Source organism: Nicotiana sylvestris, chromosome 5, assembly GCF_000393655.2.
Source record: "Nicotiana sylvestris chromosome 5, ASM39365v2, whole genome shotgun sequence".
NCBI lineage: Eukaryota > Viridiplantae > Streptophyta > Magnoliopsida > Solanales > Solanaceae > Nicotiana > Nicotiana sylvestris.
Genome location: NC_091061.1, coordinates 4,103,771 through 4,128,562, shown reverse-complemented (window position 1 = coordinate 4,128,562; position 24,792 = coordinate 4,103,771). Strand labels below are relative to the sequence as shown.

The window sequence follows — 24,792 nt, the reverse complement described above, 5'->3', positions numbered from 1 at the left end:
TTCGGTTTGAGAAGGACCGAGACACCTTGCTAGTGGTCCGCCGAACATCTTTCGATAAAGATTACCTTGATATAAACAATATCGTGCAGCTTTTTTGCGAAGCGCGTAAGCCTTTCCTTTGTCATTAGGCACGGTTCCGTGCTGTAAGAAGGCAACAATTTCATTTCTCCAATCCCATGTTAGATGATTAAAATTTACCTCGTTTTTATCAGGTTCAAGAACGGAATGAAATAGATGTATGACTGAAGCATCTGTATTGTTTGCCACGTCTGCTGCGGATGCAAGGTTAGCTAAAGCATCTGCCTCTATATTCTCATCCCTTGGGATCTGCACTACTTTCCAAGTTTGGAATTGCTTTATTAACTCCCGTACCTTTGCGAGGTATTCTTGCATTCGTGACTCTCTGGCTGTATAAGTCCCCAGCATCTGATTAACCACGAGTTGAGAATCACTCTTGATTATAATCTGTGTTATGCCGAGTTCTCGTGCCAATTCTAAACCTGCAATTACAGCCTCATACTCTGCTTCATTGTTAGTTATAGAATGACATTTTATAGCCTGTCTAATGGTCTCACCCGCAGGTGGTACGAGGACTATTCCTAAGCCTGCCCCTTTTACATTAGATGAACCGTCAGTGTATAAAACCCAAGTCCCCGGGTTCGCACCATTAAAAACTAATAATTCTTTTTCTGCTTCTAAATGCATCCCCTGGCTAAAATCAGCCACGAAATCAGCTAGTACTTGAGACTTTATAGCGGTCCTGGGTTGATAAATAACTTCATACTCACTTAGTTCTATAGCCCATTTTGCTAATCTTCCTGAAAGTTCGTGTTTATGCAAAATATTTCGAAGCGGAAAAGCAGTAACTACAACAATGGGATGACATTGAAAATAAGGTCTTAACTTTCTAGATGTCATGATCAAAGCTAATGCTAATTTTTCTAGCTGTGGGTATCGTATCTCAGCTTCCAATAAGGACTTGCTTACATAATAAATAGGAGATTGTTTACCTTGGTCCTCGCGGACTAAAACAGCACTTACTGCGACTTCAGATACGGCCAGATAAATGAGAAGTTTTTCCCCCACCTTCGGTTTTGCCAACAACGGTGGTTTTGACAAATAAGCTTTCAAATTTCTAAGGGCTTGTTGACAATCTTCATTCCATTCAAAATGATCTTGCTTTTTAAGTGCAGAGAAAAACTTAAAACACCTTTCCGAGGATTTGGAAATAAATCTCCCCAAAGCTGCAATTCTTCCCGTTAATCTTTGTACTTCCTTTTTATTAGTAAGTATATCCGGGATTTCTTCTATTGCTTTGATCTGAGAAGGATTCACTTCAATACCACGATTAGAAACAAGAAAACCCAAAAACTTACCTGATGCCACCCCAAATGCACATTTTTCTGGGTTGAGTTTCATATTAAATTTTCGCAAAATTTCAAAAGTAACAGATAGGTGAGAAACATGGTCGTGAGATTGCTGGGTTTTGACGAGCATATCGTCTATATATACCTCCATCGTTTTCCCTAAATGTTCTTGGAACATTTTGGTGACCAACCTTTGATAGGTTGCCCCAGCATTTTTGAGGCCAAAGGGCATTACCTTATAACAGTAAGTCCCCCTGTCTGTGATGAAAGAAGTTTTTTCTTCATCACCAGGATCCATTTTAATCTGATTATATCCTGAGTATGCATCTAAAAAACTTAAAAGTTCATGATCTGCGGTTGCATCAATTAGTTGATCTATATGCGGTAAGGGAAAGGAATCTTTTGGATAGGCTTTATTTAAATCGGTATAATCTACACAAACACGCCACTTACCATTTTTATTGGGTACGACCACCGTATTAGCTAACCAAGTAGGATATTTTACCTCACGGATTGATCCGATTTTTAATAACTTTTGGACTTACTCCTGAATCACCTGGTTATTGAAAGCACCTTGTTTCCGTTTCTTTTGCTTTATTGGTGTGAAAGAGGGGTCCTCATTAAGTTTGTGAGTTACCACATTTGGTGGAATACCTGTCATGTCAGCGTGGGACCAAGCAAAGCACTCTAAGTTAGCTTTTAAAAATTCGATTATCATACCTCGCATGTTCGTGCTTAAATTGGCCCCGACATAAACCTTCCGTTCAGGCCATTGATCAAATAACATCACTGCCTCAAGATCTTCAATTGTCGTTTTGATGCTTTCATTTTCTTCAGGTTCTTGAATTGTGTCAGGTCTTGAGTCCAAATCCGTCTTTTCTTGTTCAGTTGAAGTTTGATCTTTTTTACATTCAACAGTTTCCTGTAATTGCTACTTTTCTTTATTCTCGGCGCTCGTACTTGTTACAACGTTGACACTTTTAGCCATCTGCTGATCCCCACGAATTTGGCAAATTCCCCATGGTGATGGGAATTTAATAACCTGATGTAGAGTTGATGGGACAACGTCCATATCGTGTATCCATGGTCTCCCCATGATCATATTGTAGGCCATTTCCATATCAACTACCTGAAATTTAGTTTCCTTCACAACACCCATAGCAAAAGTTGTTAGAAATACCTCACCTTTTGTTACTACACTTGAATTGTCAAAGCCTGACAAGGTGTGCGCCTTGGGTATCATTTTGTCTTCAGCTTGCATCTCTCGTAGTACCCTTAATAATATAATGTTTACAGAACTCCCTGGATCAATCAAAACTCGTTGTACATTAGTATCATGTACAAGTAAAGATATTACCAGTGCGTCATTATGTGGAGTTGTTACTCCTTCGGTATCTGCTCATCAAATGAAATACTTTCATTTTCAAGGACCTGCCGCACTCGTTTCCCGTGTGTAATTGTTACCTTAGAAACCTTGTTGGAGGCTGTATAGGTTACGCCGTGAATGTCCTCTCCCCCGCTTATGACATTCACTGTCCTTTTGGGTGAAGGAGGTTGTGGTGGCTCTTGTCTGTTTTTCATATAAGCTTGTTTTCCTTTCTCACTAAATAACTCAGTGAGGTACCCTTGCTTTAATAAATGATCCACTTCACTCTGCAGGAATCTGCATTCTGAAGTTTTGTGCCCGTGATCGTTGTGAAATTCGCACCAATGATCCGGATTGCGTCTACTTGGATTTGACCGCATCTCTTTTGGCCACCGTACCTTATCTCCCATGCTTCTTAAAACAGCTACGAGCTCGGAGGTAGAGACATTAAAATTATATCCACCGAATCGCGCCTTTAAAATCCTGTCATCGTCTCGTGATTCTTGTCTGTTCCAATCATTCCTGAACTTTGAAGAAGAACCAGAATCCCGATTCCTTGATTTTTGATCATATTGCTGGCTATCTTGTTTCGACCGTGGGTCCTTTCCTGCGGGTCCCATATATGGATCGTACCTGTTTTTACCTGATCTTTTTTCGGTTTCTGACCTTCGGGTACCGCCCCTTTCTTCATGATGGAGCTTAGGTACGGTATCTTCTTCGATTCGCAGCTTCGTGCTATACCTGTTGTAAACATCATTCCATGTGGTTGCAGGAAATTCTCTAAGACTTTCTTTGAGTCGTCTCGTGGCTTCAGAACTTTTGTCATTTAAATTACTTGCAAAAGCTATAGCAGCCCAATTGTCAGGCACACGAGGTAGAGTCATTCTTTCACGCTGGAATCTATCAACGAAGTTTCTAAGCAACTCCGAATCCCCTTGTTTGATTTTGAAAATATCTTCCATCCTTTTCTCAACCTTTTGTGCTCCCGAATGTGCTTTAATAAAAGAATCTGCAAGCTCAGCAAAAGAATTAATAGAATTTTCAGATAAAAGAGAATACCAGGTTAATGCACCCTTGGTGAGTGTTTCTCCAAATTTCTTGACCAATACTGATTCAATTTCTTGTTTGGTCAAGTCGTTGCCTTTTACGCCGGTTGTAAATGCAGTTACGTGGGTCTGTAGTACCATCATATTTCGAGATGTCAGGCATTTTGAACTTTTTCGGAATTAGAAGGGGAGCAGCACTAGGCTTCCATGGTTGTTGTGAGTATTTGTCCATGTCTACTCCTTTTATTACAGGTGGAACTCCAGGGATTTGTTCAATACGCTCATTTTGTTCTTTAAGCTGTTTCTGCAAGGTTAGTACTAAATTTTGCAAATATGAATTATTTAAATTACCTGGTCCCCCTTCTTGTGGTTCACTGGGGGTTGCTCCGTTTCCAGAATTATCAAGACCAGAACGGGGGTTCTCCAATGTATTATTATTAGGAGTTGGTGTAGGTGGCGCAGCAGGCAATCGACTAACAAGTGCCTGAAGAGCTTTGCCGACCTGTGCATCAATTAGCTTTTGCAAAGCTTCAGTTGTAACTCCTTCAAAATGTTCAGATTGCTCTTGTTGATCAGCACGTGATTCAGTAACAGGAGTGCCTTCACGAGATTGACGTGGTGAATTTAGAGGAGAAGGAACCACATTATCTTGATTTTGATGTATTTGATTCTCATGGTTTCCCAATGTGTTGTTACTATTGTTGTCGGCGTTGTTGTTTGACATGGTGACGCCTAATAGATAAGATGTAGCTTAAATGGAAAGATTATCAGATTCCCGGTAACGGAACCAATTTGTTTAACCAAAAATCTGAGTCTTTGGTCAAAGCTAAAAAGAAATTCGGGTTACTGATAATCAGGAGACAAAAATAAAATACTTTTGAGAACGATGGTAAAGAAGCAAATAGATGTATATTTCAATAAATTCTCAATAGTATTCCGTGTCCTTACAAATGATGATACTTCTTCCTTTTATAGATAATTCTAGGTAAAGGAATGAAGCCTCAGCTTTAATGATATAATCATGAGTAATAAATGATATTAAATAAGCCGTTATACAATCATTCCTATTAAATACCGACTTCATAACGTATCAAGTATTTAATAATGAATTTGGACTCCTTTCTGTCACCAGATCTTTGCTTTCAATGCCTTCTATCCGTTGGCTGTAGATAATTTAAATTGGTACGAGACTCGTATCTATACGTTGTCTCGTGCCTATTTAAATTCTTCTTCCCGTGGCTGTTTCCATCCGTGCCTCTTAGTCAATTGCTGCGCTTTGACCATTTAACTAATCCACGTGTCATGCCACATCATCTTTTAATATAAACTCAGTTTTTTCCCAATACAGATAGTCCCCCCACTTTCCATTTTTTTTTTTTTTTTTTTTTGTTTCCCTCTTTAACGGTAGTTGATTATTTGAAGGCTTAGATGAACATGTTATTGTTATGATTAATATCGGATAAAGATTTACATGTTTAGGTTAACAGTTTTGTGTCTTTTATTAAAATTTTATAGTCCCCTAACTTATTGGATAGGTGCTTGATATTGCTGGAGTAAGATATGTTATTTATTCGTATTTATTTATGTACAGTTTGTTATATATATGGATAAGAATACCTATAAAGATTAGATTGTAGTTTGCTAAACATTCACTTAAGGTGATGGATGCTTCATCATATGACTTACTTGCCACCAATATTTCATGTTGGTAAAGTTAAATATAACAAAAAATTGAGCATTTAACTTTTGAAATTTTACAGTCTAAGTCATTTTTTCCTAAAGAAGTTATAACAACAACAACAACAACGTATAATCCCACTAGTGGGGTCTGAGGAAGGTAATGTGTACGCAGATTTTACCTCTACCCTAGGGTAGAGAGATTGTTTCTAATAGACCCTCGGCATCCTTCCCTCCAAGAACTCCTTACCTTGCCCTTGAGGTAATTCGAATTCACAACCTCTTGGTTGGAAGTGGAGGCCGGTTGCTTACCATCAGAGTAACCCCTAAAGAAGTTATAAGAGCCGAGAAAATCTAAAAGAGATACTAAAGAAGTAAGATTTGGTTATTATCTATATCTTCCCAATTAAGTGATGGCGCTTAATAATTTTGAAATAAGAAATGCACAACACCTTTTTTATAGTTTTTTGAGATTGTGATATGGATTTTAGTTATATTCGTATCAATGGAATTTAGACTTGAAAGAAATTAAAATTCAGTGAAATTAACATAAAAGATATTAGAATTTGATGGAATATATCAACTTAAAAGGTAAACTTAATTTGTTTGACTAAGATGATTGAATAGGTCTAATATGGGACATAGTTTCTTTCTTTATCGTGCAATTAAATAAGATTAACAATAATCTTTTTCATGAACTTACATAATTTTTTTAGTTTTTTTCATAATTCAAACACAAATTTAATATTTATTTATTTAACTTTACAAAATTTATACTCATTGAGAGTGGATACTTGCGCAACACACCTACCAATGCACTAGTTTAGAAAAAAAAGGTAAAAAAAATTCGAAAAAATCATGACCAAATGGGGTCAAGTGTGAGAAAAATGATAACAAGGCAAATCCTAACAACTTGTTTGGATGGTTGTTACGCATCGTTTCATAATGTATCGTATCGTACTGTATTGTATTGTACTGTATCGTTTAATAAATACAATGTTTGGATAGATTGTGTCGTTTGTCATCGTTTCATGATATCAAACACCAGTATTATGAAGAATAAACTTGCAATATTATAAAGAAAAATTATGATGCAAAGTAAAATTACTATATAAAAAAGATAGGGTAAATGATAAAATAAAATAATTTAATAATAATAAAGGGTGAGATTGAGAGAAAAAGACAATGTAACGACGCGACCACACCAAATCGGTACAATAAAATTTAAGTAACAATCAAAACAAATATTTTATTTAAAATAACAATACAATACGATACAATGCGTAACATCCATCCAACCAAGCTGTAAAGTACTTTTAAACATAATAATCTTTTTAAAAAATAATATTTTTTTTAAAAGAGAGAAAAATAAAAATATAATTTTGTAAACAAAAAAAAAAGAAAAAAGAAAAAGAAAGAAAACCAAACTATATAACCCTTGCCGTCTTGAACAAGAAATCTAAGTTATAAACTCTCTTTCTCTTCTCTTCTCTACTCTTCTCCAGCAAATTGGTCATCTCTTTCTCTACCATTTTCTCAGTTCCTCTTCCAAAGAAAAGCTCTAGTTTTATTTCTCAAAGAGCCAAACGCTAATCTTACAAAAGCTGATAATGGCGACAGCAGCCACAATGACGGTGAGCTCTGCCGGCGGTTTACTCGCAATGCTGAATGAAAGTCACCCGCAGTTGAAACTTCACGCGCTCTCTAATCTCAATGCTTTCGTTGATTACTTCTGGCCTGAGATTTCCGCTTCTGTCCCTGTAATGTAATAATAATACTTCAATTTCCTCCTAATTTTACCTTGATTTTGTGTGTCTCTGCGTGTGTGTGTGTGTGTTTTATGCGTTAGTTTCTTTTGTTTTGTGCAATTTAAATGTTTAAACCCTAATTGAGTTTTCACTATAGAGAAGGTGTATTTTTTATTCATATAGTTTTCAGAATACCGAAAGAGTCTTAGCGTAACTGGTAAAGTTGTTGTCGTGTGACCAACGTCACGGGTCGAACCCGTGGAAACAGTCTCTTGTAGAAATGCAAGGTAAGACTGCGTACAATAGACCCTTATGGTCTGGCTCTTCGCGGCGTCCTGCGCATAGCGGAAGCTTAGTGCACCGGGCTGCCCTTTAGTTTTCAGAATACTGTGTTGGTGGGTGGGTTTTGGAGGGGGGGTTAGCAGTTGAAGTAAAAAGAACGAAAAAGACTGTAACTTTGGGGGAAAGATTGGAGGAAAGTAGTTGATTGATTGCACATTCATCATATGTGTTTTATGATACCAAAAGCTTTTTTTCCCCTTCTTTTGCAGAGAAAGCTTGTACGAGGATGAAGAGTATGACCAAAGACAACTAGCAGCATTAGTTGCTTCAAAGGTATTTTTTAAAATTTTTGTTTAGAATCAATTCCCCTCACCGATCCAAAAGAAAGGAGGTCAATTATTCTGCAGAGCAGATAAGAAAGTAAAAATGTCTAGCCTCAGTGGCGTAAGCAAAATTTTCCTTAAGCGGTGTCACATATAAAGAAGTAAAAAATGGCATTTTCGACACTGCTTCAACCTCGGTACATCCGCCCGGGTGTAAACCTTATACTTAAAAATACATTTCCTCCCTCTTGATTAATGAATTATCTTGAATCATATTTGGTTACAACCTATTATACCTAACAAACCTTTGAATATCAAAGCGACAGATTTATCATAAATTTTCTGTAAGAAAAGTTGTGATTTTGAGGTTCGAAAAGGCTTGTTATTGCATCATGGTTATTTGGATAATATTTTTGAGTTGCCAATCTTTTTTTAGGGCCAATCTTTAAGAAATTTAAATTAACTCCTTCAATTTGACGATGTTGCTCCTACCATTGACCCTTTCTTCCAAGTTAGATGCATTTTGAGATTTTGAACTTGATTTTGAAAGTTTGGAAGATGCTTTAGAATAATCTATTGAAATTTGAGTTGAATTATAAATTAAAATATCTATTTGAGAACCTCCAAATAATTTTATAGAGTATACTCATAAAGTAAAACTATTTTAAGAAATTCAAAAAAAAAAAAAGGTAAAAGAACGATATAATGAAAAAGTAACAAAATAACTTACTTGACCAAATTAAAAAAAAAAAAACAATGGCAAGAAATACTCTCCATCTCAAGAGATACATTCTTCCGGGTAGTGGCTCAAATCCTTGTCCTTTTTTTTCCAGCACAAATCCTCAAAACAAAAAAAAAAATAGATATAAACCTCATCAAGCAAGCTCGATCTCACAACCTTGCCTAAATAAATCAAACGCTACGCCATCCCAGAAGAGCTTGATGACAAGCCGTGTCACGCTTATTTGTTTTTGTACCTTATATGCTATTTTGCAGATTATTTATATATACATTTAACAAAAAATTATGACAAAGCGGTGTCCTTCACCCTTACTGCATCTTCCCCTGTCTAGCCTTATTTCACTAGATAATTGTTGTGCAAAAGAAGACCGAGAGAGGGAGAAAGATTATCATAGAAAGAATTGATTTTTTATGAAAAGATGAATAATTTTCTCTCTAATCCTCTCACAGATTATCACATGTTCTTCAGGTTTTCTATCATTTGGGTGGACATAATGACTCATTATCCTATGCCCTTGGAGCTGGCCCTCTTTTTGATGTTACTGAGGACTCTGACTATGTTCATACCATTCTTGGTAAATAAATGAAATCTGTGCATACTCTTCCAATGAATTTCTATCTGTGTATGCACTTAGTTACTTAAGATTCATATATTTGCAGCTTTTCTTGTAAGGACTTGATTCCTAGCTTAAACATGTCTGTTGTTTCTGTACTGTATCGGCCAAAAGCTGTATTATTCAGTCTAATGGTGTTAAAGCTCAATACTTGAGATAGGTGCTTCCTGGGTTGATTGAACTCTCGAAGTGGGAGGCTTTCACTTGTTTTAGCTGCTGTATCTTAGATCATTAAGCTGCTTTTTTGTTTCTCATTTAATTAATAAGCACCGGGTTTGTTGATGTGCTTTTGTCCTCTTTTCAGCTAAAGCACTGGATGAATATGCAAGTCATAAGACTAAGGCAGCCGAGTCAAATGATGAAGCTGTAAAGGTGGATCCTAGGTTGGAGGCTATCGTTGTGAGGATGCTTGATAAGTATGTTAACTTTGTCCATATTATAAAAGATAATGCATGTATACTTCTTTTATTAGTAAGTGAGACTGATAATATATTATGTATATTTCGTTCCTTAGGTGTATAGAGGAGAAAAAATATCAACAAGCCATTGGCATGGCTATTGAATGCAGAAGGCTGGATAAGGTTGTTAAAGCAATTAAAGAGAGTGGTAATGTTGATGCAACTCTATCATATTGCAGTAATATCTCCCATAACTTCGTCAGTCGCAGAGAATATCGGAGTGAGGTATCGATTATTATGATATGTACACAATATTGATCCTTGAACACACTAGGCCTTGTGCTTTTCCCCCTTCTTTTCCCCTTTCAGTGTTGCTCTATAATCTGATCTGCTTGCTTGAGTTTACCAAAAAAGGCAGAGATGTTGCCCCCTTGTCTGTTCCCATGACTGTGTTGTCACTAGCAAATAAGTAATTTTGTAGTAGCTTATTCTGTAATTCTCACGTACTACTAGCTCTCTGTTCAAAGCAGTCATTTATACCTCACCAATTGTTTCCTTGTTTGCATCACCTTCTTCAATTCCCTTCTCAGTATGATCACCCTGATCTAAATCTGCATGTTATCTTCGTTTCTTTGGATGTATTTTGTTGTAGATAAAGGTGAAATACTGAAAATGATTACCTTAAGTTGAGGAAGTACTGTTTTCACATTTATATACCAGATTAATAGACTACTAGCGATTTAATTGCTTCTATATCAACAGGTGCTTGATCTTCTTGTTAAAGAATATGAGAAGCCAAAATCATCTCCAAACTATTTGAGCATGTGTCAGTGGCTTATGTTTTTGGATAAACCAGAGCGCGTAGCAAGCATATTAGAGAAGCTTTTACGTTCAAAAAATAACAATGATGCTCTACTGGCATTTCAAATAGCTTTTGACCTAGTAGAGAATGAGCACCAAGCTTTTCTTTTGAATGTAAGAGACCAACTTTCCAGTCCACAACTACAACCACCTTCAGAACCTGCACTCATACCTGCTGAGTCTGATACTGCACAAACTGGAGATGCTATTGCTGCAGAGGATGTTGCAGTGAGCGATGAAAATCAGCCTTCTATGCCGATTGCTTCTAGTGCAGATCCAAACGAAGCAATATATGCAGAGAGGCTGGAAAAGATCAAAGGGATTTTATCTGGAGAGACTTCAATAAAGTTGACCTTGCAATTTTTATACAGCCATAACAAGTAATATTAATGCCTTTTAAAGTTTCTTTCTATATTACTTTTTCGACACATGAATGAAAACACTTAGTTTTCCCTTTTTCCATTAATCTGTCCTACAGGTCAGATCTCCTTATTCTCAAGACAATAAAGCAGTCTGTTGAGATGAGAAACAGTGTGTGTCACAGTGCAACGATATATGCAAATGCACTTATGCATGCTGGAACAACTGTAGATACATTCCTTAGGGAGAACTTGGTGAGTTGATTTTGAGTATCTGGCAAATAATCTTCTCTTTAGCATATTGCGTCTGCAGCACAGCAGTTTGTTCTAACAGAAACATTCTGGTCAAATTATCAGGACTGGCTAAGCAGGGCAACAAATTGGGCCAAATTTAGTGCAACAGCTGGATTAGGTGTTATTCACTGTGGCCACTTGCAGCAAGGAAGATCACTTATGGCCCCTTACTTGCCGCAGGGTGGGGCTGGGAGAGGTGGCAGTCCATATTCGGAAGGTGGTGCATTGTATGCTCTTGGTTTAATTCATGCAAATCATGGGGAGGGCATCAAGCAATTTCTTCGTGATAGTCTACGGAGTACCGACGTGGAGGTAATTAGTTAGATCATGCTTGCCGGATGTCCTGTAATTGTTCCTCCTATTTTTTTCTCACATTGCATGTCTTTTTTTTCGGCTGCAGGTTATTCAGCATGGTGCCTGCTTAGGGCTTGGGTTGGCAGCTTTAGGAACTGCTGATGAGGACATTTATGACGACATTAAGAATGTGCTATATACTGACAGTGCCATTGCTGGAGAAGCAGCTGGTATTGGTATGGGTTTATTAATGGTTGGAACTGCAAGTGAGAAGGCAGGTGAGATGCTTGCTTATGCTCATGAGACGCAACACGAGAAGATAATCAGGTAAAGTAGACAGCTTATGCTTGGCTTATGCTTGCTGAATACTTGAACTGTATTCATCTAATGGGTATCTTTTGATTTTTATCTCAGTATGAAATATCTTTTGCTTGCGTATCTTCAGAGAACATTATATTGATTACTTTGATAATGCAAAGAACACAAAAGCTGGACGATTATAGACTATGTAAAGCATTTCGATTAGCAGTACAAAATTAAAAAAAAAACAATTAATTGCAGAGATTTATTTGATTGCATGTATAAAAGGAACAATTTTGACTTATTCTGACTGGATAAAATAAGGTCAAAATTGTGAAGTTATTTGAATAATGTTAATTCAACTAAATGAGGAGTCAAATAAATATGTTTGTTTGCTTTATTTATTTTGACTGTTATAAATAATTAGATATATATAAAAGTATAACCTATATTACTTTACATGAATAGGATAACCTGCATATGTCATTCAAAATGTGGGGGATGATTGAAGTGTTTTCAGATGTTAATATATGATAACATGTACTTGACCATTTCCTTCTGATGTTGCATGCAGGGGTTTGGCATTGGGGATATCCCTCACAGTCTATGGAAGAGAAGAAGAAGCAGATACACTGATCGAGCAGATGACCAGGGATCAAGACCCTATATTGCGTTATGGTGGCATGTATGCTCTGGCATTAGCATACAGGGGAACAGCAAATAATAAGGCTATCCGTCAGTTGCTACATTTTGCTGTATCAGATGTGAGTGATGACGTCAGGCGGACTGCAGTCTTAGCGCTTGGATTTGTTATGTATTCTAATCCAGAGCAGGTTGGTACTTTTCCGATGTGATGTCGTTCTTATTGACCTCGTCGTGTTATATTGTCTCAGTTTTAAACAGGATTACTAGTTTTCACTGTCTTCTAAAAATGTGCAATGTTTGGTTCCGCGTACCCATCTCCCCACCTCCTATCCATACCCCCTAAATTTTTTTTAAAAAAAGAAGAAGAGAAAGGGATTAGCTAAAATTTCAGTTCTAAAAATGCAAATTGTGTTTATTTGCAATTTTGCATTGAATTTGCAGATGCCTCGTATTGTCTCATTGTTATCTGAGTCTTACAATCCACACGTGCGCTATGGTGCGGCTATGGCAGTTGGCATTTCATGTGCTGGTACTGGTCTGAGTGAGGCAATCTCATTGTTGGAGCCTTTGACATCAGATGTAGTTGATTTTGTACGTCAAGGCGCTCTCATAGCCATGGCCATGGTGATGGTCCAAATAAGTGAAGCTTGTGATTCCCGTGTTGGTGCCTTTAGGTATTTTACCCCCAAATTTCCGTGTTGAGTCTTTCTTCGTTTTTCCCATCATCCCTTTTCTTAATAGCCTTTTGCTTTTATCTTTTTCAGGCGGCAACTAGAGAAAATTATCCTTGATAAGCATAAAGATACCATGAGTAAGATGGGTGCAATCTTGGCCTCTGGAATTCTTGATGCTGGTGGAAGGAATGTGACAATAAAGTTACTTTCGAAAACAAAACATGATAAAATTACTGCAGTTGTTGGACTAGCTGTTTTTAGTCAGTTTTGGTATTGGTATCCGCTTATATATTTCATTAGCTTGGCATTCTCACCCACAGCTTTCATTGGGCTGAATTATGACCTAAAAACGCCAAAATTTGAGTTTGTATCACAAGCTAAGCCGTCGTTATTTGAGTATCCTAAGCCAACTACTGTAGCCACGACAACTTCTGCGGTCAAACTTCCTACTGCTGTTTTATCAACTTCAGCGAGGGCCAAGGCCAGGGCTAGCAAGAAAGAGGCAGAGAAAGCTAGTGCCGAGAGAGCATCTGGTGTGGAGTCATCTTCTGCTGCCACAAGTTCTACTTCTCCGTCTATGCAGGTTAAAATAAGTTTCTGTTTACCCATTTTGTCTTCACAGTTTGCTTCTCTTGTATTGTACACTGCCATTGAAACTGTTATTATTTGCTCAGAAAATGTGACCTTTCTGATGGCAGGTGGATACCCCTGCAGAGAATTTGAAAGTACCAGAGCCATTATTTGAGATTTTGACAAATCCCGCTAGGGTAGTTCCTGCTCAGGAGAAGTACATAAAATTTTCAGAAACAAGCAGATATTTGCCAATCAAAGCATCACCTTCTGGCTTTGTGCTTCTGAAAGATCTACGTCCCGATGAACCCAAAGTATTTGCTCTTACCGATACACCCTCATTAGCTGCATTCAGTACCAGTGGATCAGCTGGACAACAGGGCTCAGCCTCAGCGATGGCTGTTGACGAGGAGCCTCAGCCACCGCAGCCATTTGAATACACGTCGTGATCTATTGTAATCGAAAAGCTTTGGCTGAATGATTTGGTGTTAATCCAATGGGAGGAGGCTGAGAAGGCATTGAACCAAAGAACAGTTTTCCGTTTAAGACTTGCATTGGAAAGGCAAGAAAAGGAAAAGGAAAAGAAAAAAGAAAGGATTGACACTGTTTAGATGTATTTTACTTATTTTCCTTCTTGACTCTGTTAATTTGTACAGTTTGGACAACTCGATTTGTAGTTTACAAATTAAACCTTTTTAGTTTGTCTTTGCACAATTATTAGGAAAAAGAGTTGAAATTATTTCTTGTTTTGGACGAATATGAAAGTAAACGTGCTAGTATCTCTTTTAGTTTTATCTAGGAAAAACGAAGAGTAAGTACAAGTCTCATGGAGACTTTATCGGAGTGTAATATTACTATGTTTTAGATGTCAACTTTGTGAAAGTCAACATTGTTTACAAGGACTTAAAATGAAATTTAAATTGAAAGGAATCATTTTTGCTAGAGAAATAAAACAAGATAGTACTCCCTCCTTCTAATCCATAATAAGTGATTTTTTAGCTATTTTTACGTAAATTAAGAAATTCACCTTTTAACATTAATTAACAATGAAATTGACCATATTAACATTTACTATCTCTTCACATAAACACTTCTAATACATATATACTCTAATATTATATACTCCAAGGGCAATCTAAAAAAAAAATTAATTCATTCTTGAAATCTGAAAAAATTAGATATTTTAGACCACAAAAAAAGACCAAAAAGTTACTTATTGTGGATCGGAGGGAGTATATGCTATGAGTGAGTGTTATAGTCGTTTACTTAAGCAACCCGAGCCAACCATCGTAAGTCATGAAACACCAGATGAACTTAGTGTCAAATAGAAAAAGTGGGTCTTAGAACTCAAAACGAATGAGGTAGAAACATCAAATGAACTTAGTCTCAAATAGAAAAAGTGGGTCCTAGAACTCAAAACGACTGAGTTGGAATAGGGCTGTGCACGGATCGGATCGGATTGGAATTTCGGATTTCGGATTCTAGAAAATGCAATCCGATCCGAATTATATCGGATCGGATTTTAAAGTTTGGATCGATCGGATATCGGATCGTATTATTATGCCTCAAAGTTAAACTAATATGCATATTTTCTTTGTAAAAGAGGCAATACATTAAGAAAAATTCATGTTTATGCAATTATGAGAGTACTATGGTGTCAATTTAGTTAAATCTAGCAATTGTAAAGGTAATAACTTGGAGGTTGATGTAAATTAAAGTGTAGTATTTATACATGTCCTAATAATTTCGGATTTCAGATTGGATTGGATTAAAATATACCAATCCGAAATCCGAAATTTTAATAAACATAATTTGAAATCCGATCCAATCCGAAATCCGAAATTCAAAATTGAATGGATCGATTCGGATTTCGGACATCCGATCCGAATGAACAGCCCTAGGAATCATGCTCATTCAAGACTTAATATTTACACCATATTAAATAATTTAATCTTAGGAGTTATAGATTAAAATAAAAATATATATCACTTAATTAAATATAATTAACTAATAAAAATTCATATACACAACACTACCTTATATTAATTAGTTTAGTACAAAAACCAATTAAATTTTGTCTCGTTTCACTTGCCCCACGATGAAGCAAGTCCAAGTGATGACAATTCACCTTCGTACATTAATTTTTCAATTGACAATTTCTAGGCTGCTAAAGTGCTCACGTGCATGAATTTTATTAAAAGGAATATCTCCAATATGCAATCCAAAGAAAAATTCAAACTTTGAAAAAAATTCAATTTCTTCAAAATCATAAAAAATCACATATCAGAGCTTAAGTATTTATTAAAAGCTCATGTAAAGAGGTGGTAAAGTTGTTCTGCCTGTGATTCACATTAATATGTGGAGGTGAAAAGTGAGTAAATTTGTGAGGTGGAAATTAATCCACAGGCTCCTCTTATGTATATATATATATCTTTATATGCATGTATTTTTAATTTTTTTAATATATAGAGAGATATATAAATACAAACAAATATCACATAAAAGTCAAAGACAACTTCTAGCTGGAAAAATTGGTCCATCATTTTAGATAATCTCTTCAACACCATATATTATCTGTTTTGGTCTGTCCTTTTGGTTTTTGTTCTTATTTCAAGCAAAATCTCACTTAAGTTTACCTCTTCTTGTTTTATCCACTACTTGTTGTCCAAAGGTTAGTCTTCAAATCTCTATCTTTTTTTATGAGGGACGGATTTAAAATTTTAATTTGATGGACTCACACTGAATTCATTGTACTTTTAAAATTATGGGTTCGAATTTAATATCTGTTGAAATTTTTGTTGATTTATACGTAAAAAGTATACTCCGCGTCAAGAAAATACTTGATTTTGAGGAACGTGGTGCTTCTTGTACATACAACTTTTTTCATTTGATTCTTATAATTTTATTTTCATAGTAATATTATTATTTAAAAAGAAGTATTTTCCTGAATATCTTTTTTTTGGTTTTGTTTCTTAAAAATCTTGTCATGATAGTTTGATGATGAATTTGTCTGTTTCATGCAGGTGGACCCAAAGAGTGAAATTCATCAAATTTGAGTTTGCATGAATTTGTGAACAGTCAGAGTTTTAGGGTAAAAACAAAGAAACTACAAACATACAATGGAGAAAAGAGAAAACAGCCAGGTACACAAAACACACACACATATATATAGAGAGATTTGTACTTCCTCAGTTTTCCTTTTATCATTTTCCATTGTTTGTAATATCTCTTACTTTGACATATCATTATATTTTTAGACTCTCCATATATGTTGTTTCACTTTGAACATGAAATATTATTGCAGGCTTCTTTACCTACAACTTTTCAAATGGTTGGTGAAACTTCTCATGTAGCAAATAATACAAATCAAATGGTTGATTATTTGCTTAATTCGCATTCTGTACAACAACAACAACAACAACAACAACACGAGAGTTCATTAGGGTTTTGTCCCTCTGGTACTTCTCTTGACAAGTTGAGCTTCGCGGATGTGATGCAATTTGCAGATTTTGGACCAAAATTAGCCTTAAATCAAGCCAAGGTATCAGAGGAAGATGCGGGGATTGATCCTGTTTACTTCCTTAAATTCCCAGTTTTAAACGAAAAGTCGTTGCAAGATGATGATCAAGAAACCCTAATGGTACCACAAAAAGAAGAGAAATTTAAAGTTGTAGATGAAAAGGCTAATACATCAATGCAATTACCATATGTTGGTGAAAATATTGAAAGAAGTCCAGGGAATGAAGGCAAAAGCAATAAGAGAAAGAGACCAAGAGTAAAGACTACTGAAGAAGTTGAAAGCCAAAGAATGACACATATTGCTGTGGAAAGGAATAGAAGAAAGCAAATGAATGAACATCTTCGAGTTTTGAGGTCTCTCATGCCAGGCTCCTATGTTCAAAGGGTAACAAATTCTTGACTATAAATTAAGTTTATGAAAAATAAATAGTATCGTAAGTTTTTTATATAGAGTATTAAACTGTGTGTGACCACTTTATCTAAAAGTTTAGACTGTTCGAGAGAGCATACTTTTATTTATTTAATGATGTGACCAGGAGGTTACGGGTTCGAGCCGTGGAAACAGCCTCTCGCAGAAATGCAGGGTAAGGTTGTGTACGATAGACCCTTGTGGTCCGGCCCATCCCCATACCCCGTATATAGCACGAGCTCAGTGCACCGGGCTGCCCTTTAATGATGTCTTCAATGCGTCCCCTCACATGTGAGCCTAATTAATTCTTGTGCCAAGACATTAAAGTTCTTTTTGATAATTTCTTATTGGTCGTATGTGAAACTCGAACAAAGAACCTCTATGACATGCTCTTATACCATACTGAAGTGTGTAATGACCATCTTATCTGAAAGCTTAATTAAATTGTTAGAAATAACACACTATTATTTACTTACTGATGTCCTCGACATTATTGTAGGGAGATCAAGCATCAATTATTGGTGGAGCAATTGAGTTTGTGAGAGAGTTAGAACAACTCTTACAATGTCTTGAGTCACAAAAAAGGAGAAGAATCTATGGAGATAATGGTCCAAGACCATTAGGAGATAATTCATCAATTCAAAACCCTAATACTCCTCAACAACCAATAATCTTTCCTCTTCCAAATGATTATATTGAAGCAGGAATTCAAGAAGAAACAGCTGAGAGTAAGTCTTGTTTGGCTGATGTTGAAGTGAAACTTTTAGGGTTTGATGCAATGATCAAGATTCTATCAAGAAGAAGACCTGGCCAACTTATTAAGACTATTGCTGCATTAGAAGATATGCAGCTTAATATTCTTCATACAAATATTACTACTATTGAGCAAACTGTTCTCTACTCATTCAATGTCAAGGTATTTATAATAGCACCTAATTGTTTTCACATAGTAACAATGTTTAACGCTATGTTGTTCGAACTCTCCAAAATGTTGTCGCACCCAGGGGCGGAGTTAGGGTTCAGTTGAATCCAATCGTTTTTGCTCAATCAGTATATTTGGTGTTTAAAATTCATCAAATATGTAAAAATATTAAATTTAGAACACAGTCACTAACACTTGAAGTCGTGTTCTAAAATCTAGAACCTACAAGGTTGAAGTCCTGGCTCCGCCTCTGGTCGTACCCCTGCCGAATTGTCCAAAAATGCACTACTTTTGGAGGATCCGATAAATACCTAGCGATATTTTTGAACAGTCTAAGCAACATAAGTTTAAAATACTCCAAATGAACTTTAATATGAGCAAGTTCTTTATTGCCTCATGTAATAGTATATTTAATTTTTATTTTATTTATTTTGCAGATTTCTGGTGAAACAAGGTACACAGCTGATGATATAGCAAACTCAATCCAGCAAATATTCAGTTTCATTCATGCAAATAGCCCCATATGATGTCAACTAGCTAGTTGAAGATTATAATTTTCTAATTTTTGTATTTCTAGTTAACCACTCTAAGGCATATCATATAATTAGTAGTAATAAATATTGACCATTAATATAAGAATGCTAAATTTGTATGTTATATTTTAGATTCCCGAGATGTATATTGGGAGCAAAGCTCTTGAGAATTCGATATATTAATTCGTAAAAGATCTAAATCATTATTATATGTCACAAATTTAGTTGAGCTTTGTTATGCCTACATATGCACCCAAAGCACGAATTGTCATCTCTCTCTTGATCTCGATATAATATATACGTAATTAAGTAATTAAAAGTGTACCCTTTCAAAAAAAAAAATCAACTTTTTGATGAGATAATTATACAGTTTAATTTAACACTCTCTCTATAGCCTTGCCTCTCCTTAAATTTACAGCTAAAAGAAATGTCATTATCAAGATATGTGTGTAGGAAAAATATGCTTGATATTGTTTTGTGGGAAGAAATAAGAGTGGCTATGGAAGAGAACTTTGAAGCAACGGTAAAATTACTTTTTTGTGCTTTATAGGCCATGAGTTTGAGCCGTAGAAACAGCTAATAATGATTGCATTAGATTAAATTGTCTACATCACATCACTTGAGGTGCGGTCCTTCCACGGATCCTGCGTAAATACGGGTTACTTTATGCACCGGCTGCCCAAATAAGAGTGGCTATGTTGACATTATCTTATATGGTGTTTAATAAGGTCTTATTATTATTTTTGGCTATTTTGTGTGACTTAGGGAAGGTCAACGTGCCCAACAAATCGTACCTTCATCTCATAGATTGGTTTGACTTGTCAGGACTAAATCTTGGGATTATTAGGCTGGCATTACATGATAGGGTCTCCTGTCCTAAGAATTTGGTATGGTCTAATTTTATAATTTATTTATTCATTTTTTTTTTCTTGTGTGGGGGTTTCAGTGACATAAAAGATTTTTCAATATTTGTGAAGTTTCTGACATAAATTTATGTGTAAAAAATCTAAAATATGAACAAATAGTAAATACGATCTCATAACTTTAACAATATAATGAGTTTAATGCTAATTTTTTTACTTATTGAATCCATAAAATTTAAATTCTGGATTCGCTTCTGTGAAGTTTTGATATTGGTTCGACGACATCAACACCACCCCATAATAATAATAAAATTATGAGTTGCTTTGTATTTACAAAACAACAAATTAATAAACCTGACTATAGATGGTCCTTTAATGAAAATTGCCGTTGGTTAATGAAACATGACAATTTCACAAAAAAAACAAACATGGAAATTGAGGTGTCTACAAAGGTCAACTGGACAAGAACTGGTCCTGCACTTAATAACACATGTACATGACTTTGGCTTTTACAATGTTTCTATTTTTACAAGCATTGGGAGGGTAGTGTGTACGCAGACCTTACCCCTACTCTAGGGTAGAGAGACTGTTTCCAAATAGACCCCCGACATCCTTCCCTCCAAGAACTTCCCACCTTGCTCTTGGGGAGGCTCGAACTCACAACCTCTCGGTTGGAAGTGGGGGTTGCTTACCATCAGAGCAACCCCTCTTGTCTATCATATCATAGACGATTAAAATCTCTATTTTAAAAGGTAGAATTGGGACTCGCTCGGGGCTCGCTCCGGGGCGGGGCACTCGTAAAACGCCCCTGGGCTTATGTGTGGGGCTTAGTTCCGTGAGACTTACGCCTCCATCGGCGCTTACGTCCCAGACACGCCCAACGCCCAGCGTATTGGGCTTGCCTAATAGAACTTTATGCAATTGTGTGTAACGAACCTTGTAAATCCTCAAATTTTCTTGTAACTCATAACAAAAGTTAATAAATCATTGGCTATTCAAAATTACTTTTTTCTTAATCAGTAAATTAAGAGTATTTTATGTCATAATTAAAATTAAAATTATTCCACGTTACCCACTAAGACTGCTATGATAATAAATTTTAAATAAATCTTTCATTTAAAATTATTTATTTATTAACTTTTGTTATGTCTTTATTATATAATAGTCCTTAATTTTTTTTAATAATTATTTTCCCAACTATTATTTTTTTCACGTTTACGAGATACAATACTTATTAATTTAATAGTCCAGTATTAGCTAGTAACTATTTACAAATAATTAGTTATCATGGTATGGTATGGTGAATTATGTGTCACTTTATTAACTTGTTGAAACTTAAAAATAAATTATGCTAGAGAATCATATTTAAATCGTGAATTATGTTTTTACATAAATTCTCTTTCAAATAGAAAGCATATTAATTAAAAGGAGTATTTAAAAAAATATCAAATTATAATATCAAATATCTTTCAAGATTCAATACTCCTTAAGAGATACATATAAGATTTCACATCGAATATATTACTTTTGTTGTTTGAGTTGCAACGACATTGCAGCTAATTTGCATATTATGATATATGTCATACTTTTTATATTATTCATAGTTAAATTATAATTTATAAATATTTTAAATAGATTTTTATTATAATTTTTTGATTTTAATGTAATTTTTATTAATATTTTTTATTTTATACTATATTAAAATTCTTGAAATTAGTAAAATTTAAAGATCCGTGGGACTTACGCCTTGTGTCTTAGGGCTTACGCCTCGCCTCGTCAGAGGTAAAATGCCCCGCCTCACGCCCCCACCTTGTAAAACATTGATTAAAATATCTCAAGCAACTATTCTCTTATTTAATCATCAAAGTATGTTACTTGCACCTAGTGATGGATGTAATTATTTCTAATCCTGTGTGATATTTTATAGCTGCATTTATCCATCTTAAGATCGGCATTTTCATTACCCCCGTATTGCAGATATATTGGGCATTAAAGCAGTGATGGAGTCAAGAATTTTCTTAAGGGTATTCAAATTTAAAATAAGTGAAAAAAGTTCCGCATAAAGAATGTTCGATATATATTATGTACCTTTAAAATCTAATATTTTACTTATATACAGTGTCGGCTCAATGGGAAAGTCACTAAAGCAATTGCTTTAGACACCCTAAAATTGAAGGCCCCAAAATTGTTTAATTTTATACATTATTTATATATATTATAAATTTATTAATAACGAGATTAAATTTTATACTTCATATTTTTGAATGTGATAGAAGTTATTAAGATAAATAATTAAATTTTATAAGAAACAAGCAATATATGAAAACGAATAACTTGATGACGACCAGATAATTAAAACAATGAAGTATCTTTTGGAGATGAGATCGAATAACGTTTTTTTTTTTTTTTTTTTTTTACTTCAAAATAGAATTGAATTATTCCAAATGTATAAAATTATTATGATATCTACTTAGTAGTAAAAAATTGAGATTATTACAATATGAGAATTTATAAAAATAGTATCTCAACTGTCAATATATGTTTCTTATAAAATATAATATACGGCTTAGTAAGGTTGAGTTACCAAATATCTCCTGTGGTAGGAGCTAGCGGGTAACCGAGTGAAAAATCAAGATATGTATAAATGGATCTGTATGCAATCGTTACAAAAACAAAACAAAACAAAAAAATTATTAAATAAATTTAAGGCCTCTTATTAAAGTTTGGCTTTAGGCCATAATTTTTCTTGAGATGTCTCTGCCTATATATGCAGTATAATTTTTCGGCGAAGGATGACCAATTAACCACCCTTTAATACATGTAATTTTGACCCTGCATTAAAGGCTTAATATCCACTCTCATCTATTATTGTCGGTCTTGCAACAATTGACATAACTTGTCTTTTACTTATTTAGGTATCTTCTTATTGTATACTACTCATGTAATAAGGGCGTTCTTAGTTTAAAACCTTGTGCAAGTGAGTTCAAGAAAAACTGAGAAATCAAATTGAATCGAAAAATTGATTCAAACTAATGTGAAAAGCTGGTACATTTGTTGATTTGTAATAAGTTTACTTTATGTTTTTAATAAAATGCTACTCCTTAGCCGAAAAAAAAAACGAAACTTAGCCAAGATTGAATAGAGGATATACTAAAACTGGACTTGGAGAAGGGACCTAACTGGATATGGGCTTCGAAAGACTAGATCTAGTTCCTGGACTTCTTCGGGGGATTGCATCTATACCCGTTTTTTGGGTCATGTTTTAACTTGTGTCCGCTTTGCAAAATGAATTACAAGCTTACCCAATTTTTCGCGTAACTCAGCATACAACCTGAAATAGCAAAGGCAATCACGCAAAACTTCAGCATTCTAGTAGACGGGCCTGAAGTAGAAAAAATTACTGAACCAGGTATGCTGAAGTTTTTGTTTGTAATTGCTGAACTTAAGCATAATAGCTGAAGTTTTGTTCTTTATTTGCTAAAGTTTTTGTTTGTAATTGCTTAACTTAAGCATTCTAGTAGCTGAAGTTTTGTGATGCTGAAGTTATTTAGTTCATTTGTAAAAACTTCACCACTAAATAAGCTGAAGTTTTTTTGTCCTGGATTCATTAATTTTGTCATTAAGCTTTTTCAAAAACTTCAGCAGAAGATGTTGAAGTTATTTAGTTCATTTATAAAAACTTCAGCACTACATAAGCTGAAGTTTTTTTGTCATGGATTCATTAGTTTTGTCATTAAGTTTTTTCAAAAACTTCACCAGAAGATGCTAACGTTATTTAGTTCATTTATAAAAACTTCAGCACTATATAAGCTGAAGTTATTGAAAAAGCTTGCTAACATACTAGATAAATAATCACCTTATTATTTCATAGTGTATTACTACTATAAAATAATCAGATTGTCATGAGTATCTAAAACATAAATTTTGGAAACAATGAACGTGAAAAGAACAGAATTATCATGAAAAGAATCACTAAGTGTTTCCACGTTGGGTAGAATATGGTATAGTTTCCACGTATATGGGGTTGCTCTGATGGGTGTCAGGGACTTGGGCATAGTGATGGTCATTGGTGGAGTTTTGTTGATCGGGAATGAGTACTGGTGTATTTTGGGGAGTGTGGTGTTGCGACCAAAACACTCACGCAAGTGTACGCGATCGACAAGTAATATAGTAGTAAGTTAAGTATCGTTCCCACGAGGAATTATAATCAACTTCTTGACTGATATTAACTCAAATAATTATCAATTTATGCTATATTATTACAAAATATTTAAAGAACCAATTTACAACTTACTTAATAATTGCACAATAATTCAACACAAAATTACTACACCAATTTCACAATATGTTTATAACAATTTGGATAAATATATTCCCGGGTCATGGACTTGCTAGAAATTATGCTACTATTTTAGCTTAAAATGGATTTATTGAATTATCCGGGTTATTGATTATAGGGTTAATAATATTCATAAGAATCTTTCGAGTTCTTATGCATCTATTCAAGTTAAACTAATACCTATATGTCTATGGTATTAATATTAGCATGAATGCATTTACAACTCCTATTTTTCAACCAAACACGGCAATTAAGTATATGTCTATCTTAATTGCGAATTCTTCACCCGATGCCCGAGATTCAAAACTTGTTCTATTTGATTCTATATGCAACCAAGAATTTTCTTTGTCAAGTTTAATTCAAGATTCGTAAATAATATTTCACTGTTAGCTGTGCAGTAAAATAATTAGAAGCAGAATCAAATAAAAACAACCCATAACAATAAATTCAATATCTTTAATCTAAGCTTCAAATAACATAATTATCTAACATCCATGACCCAAGAATACTAGAGTTTTTAGCTACTCATAATCATAAAAAAATCAATAATAAAAGTTTTAAACATAATATTAACAAGCAACAAGAAGAAAGTTTGAAAGAACTCTTTAAACTCTTGATCCAAAATGATGTTTATCCTTCTCTTTCTTA

The 24,792-nt window shown here is 34.8% G+C and overlaps 2 protein-coding genes across 2 annotated transcripts; both read left to right on the top strand.

Moving 5' to 3' along the window:
- The first annotated feature begins 6,951 nt into the window (after positions 1-6,951).
- On the top strand, positions 6,952-14,257 carry LOC104242620 (26S proteasome non-ATPase regulatory subunit 1 homolog A). Its single transcript, XM_009797694.2, has 13 exons — positions 6,952-7,221; positions 7,756-7,819; positions 9,020-9,125; positions 9,469-9,580; positions 9,679-9,847; positions 10,325-10,803; positions 10,902-11,037; positions 11,140-11,388; positions 11,477-11,697; positions 12,245-12,503; positions 12,757-12,989; positions 13,080-13,572; positions 13,688-14,257. Exons 1-13 carry the CDS (start codon positions 7,067-7,069, stop codon positions 14,006-14,008), a joined length of 2,997 nt encoding a protein of 998 aa, XP_009795996.1. The 5' UTR covers positions 6,952-7,066; the 3' UTR covers positions 14,009-14,257.
- A 1,786-nt stretch (positions 14,258-16,043) lies between these two features.
- Positions 16,044-19,153, top strand: LOC104242621 (transcription factor FAMA). The gene is made up of 5 exons (XM_009797695.2): positions 16,044-16,230; positions 16,583-16,702; positions 16,864-17,463; positions 17,987-18,403; positions 18,847-19,153. The coding sequence occupies exons 2-5, from the start codon at positions 16,679-16,681 to the stop codon at positions 18,934-18,936; spliced, it is 1,131 nt and encodes a 376-aa protein (XP_009795997.1). The 5' UTR covers positions 16,044-16,230; positions 16,583-16,678; the 3' UTR covers positions 18,937-19,153.
- The last annotated feature ends 5,639 nt before the right edge of the window (positions 19,154-24,792 follow it).

Excerpts from the sequence above, each read along its gene's own strand:
- LOC104242621 (XM_009797695.2), top strand. The coding sequence starts at position 16,679 with ATGGAGAAAAGAGAAAACAGCCAG. Across the intron at positions 16,703-16,863 it reads AGAAAAGAGAAAACAGCCAG|GCTTCTTTACCTACAACTTT; the intron begins GTACACAAAACA and ends ATATTATTGCAG. Across the intron at positions 17,464-17,986 it reads CAGGCTCCTATGTTCAAAGG|GGAGATCAAGCATCAATTAT; the intron begins GTAACAAATTCT and ends ACATTATTGTAG.
- LOC104242620 (XM_009797694.2), top strand. The coding sequence starts at position 7,067 with ATGGCGACAGCAGCCACAATGACGGTGAGCTCTGCCGGCGGTTTACTC. Across the intron at positions 11,389-11,476 it reads TACGGAGTACCGACGTGGAG|GTTATTCAGCATGGTGCCTG; the intron begins GTAATTAGTTAG and ends TTTCGGCTGCAG. Across the intron at positions 12,504-12,756 it reads TGTATTCTAATCCAGAGCAG|ATGCCTCGTATTGTCTCATT; the intron begins GTTGGTACTTTT and ends TTGAATTTGCAG.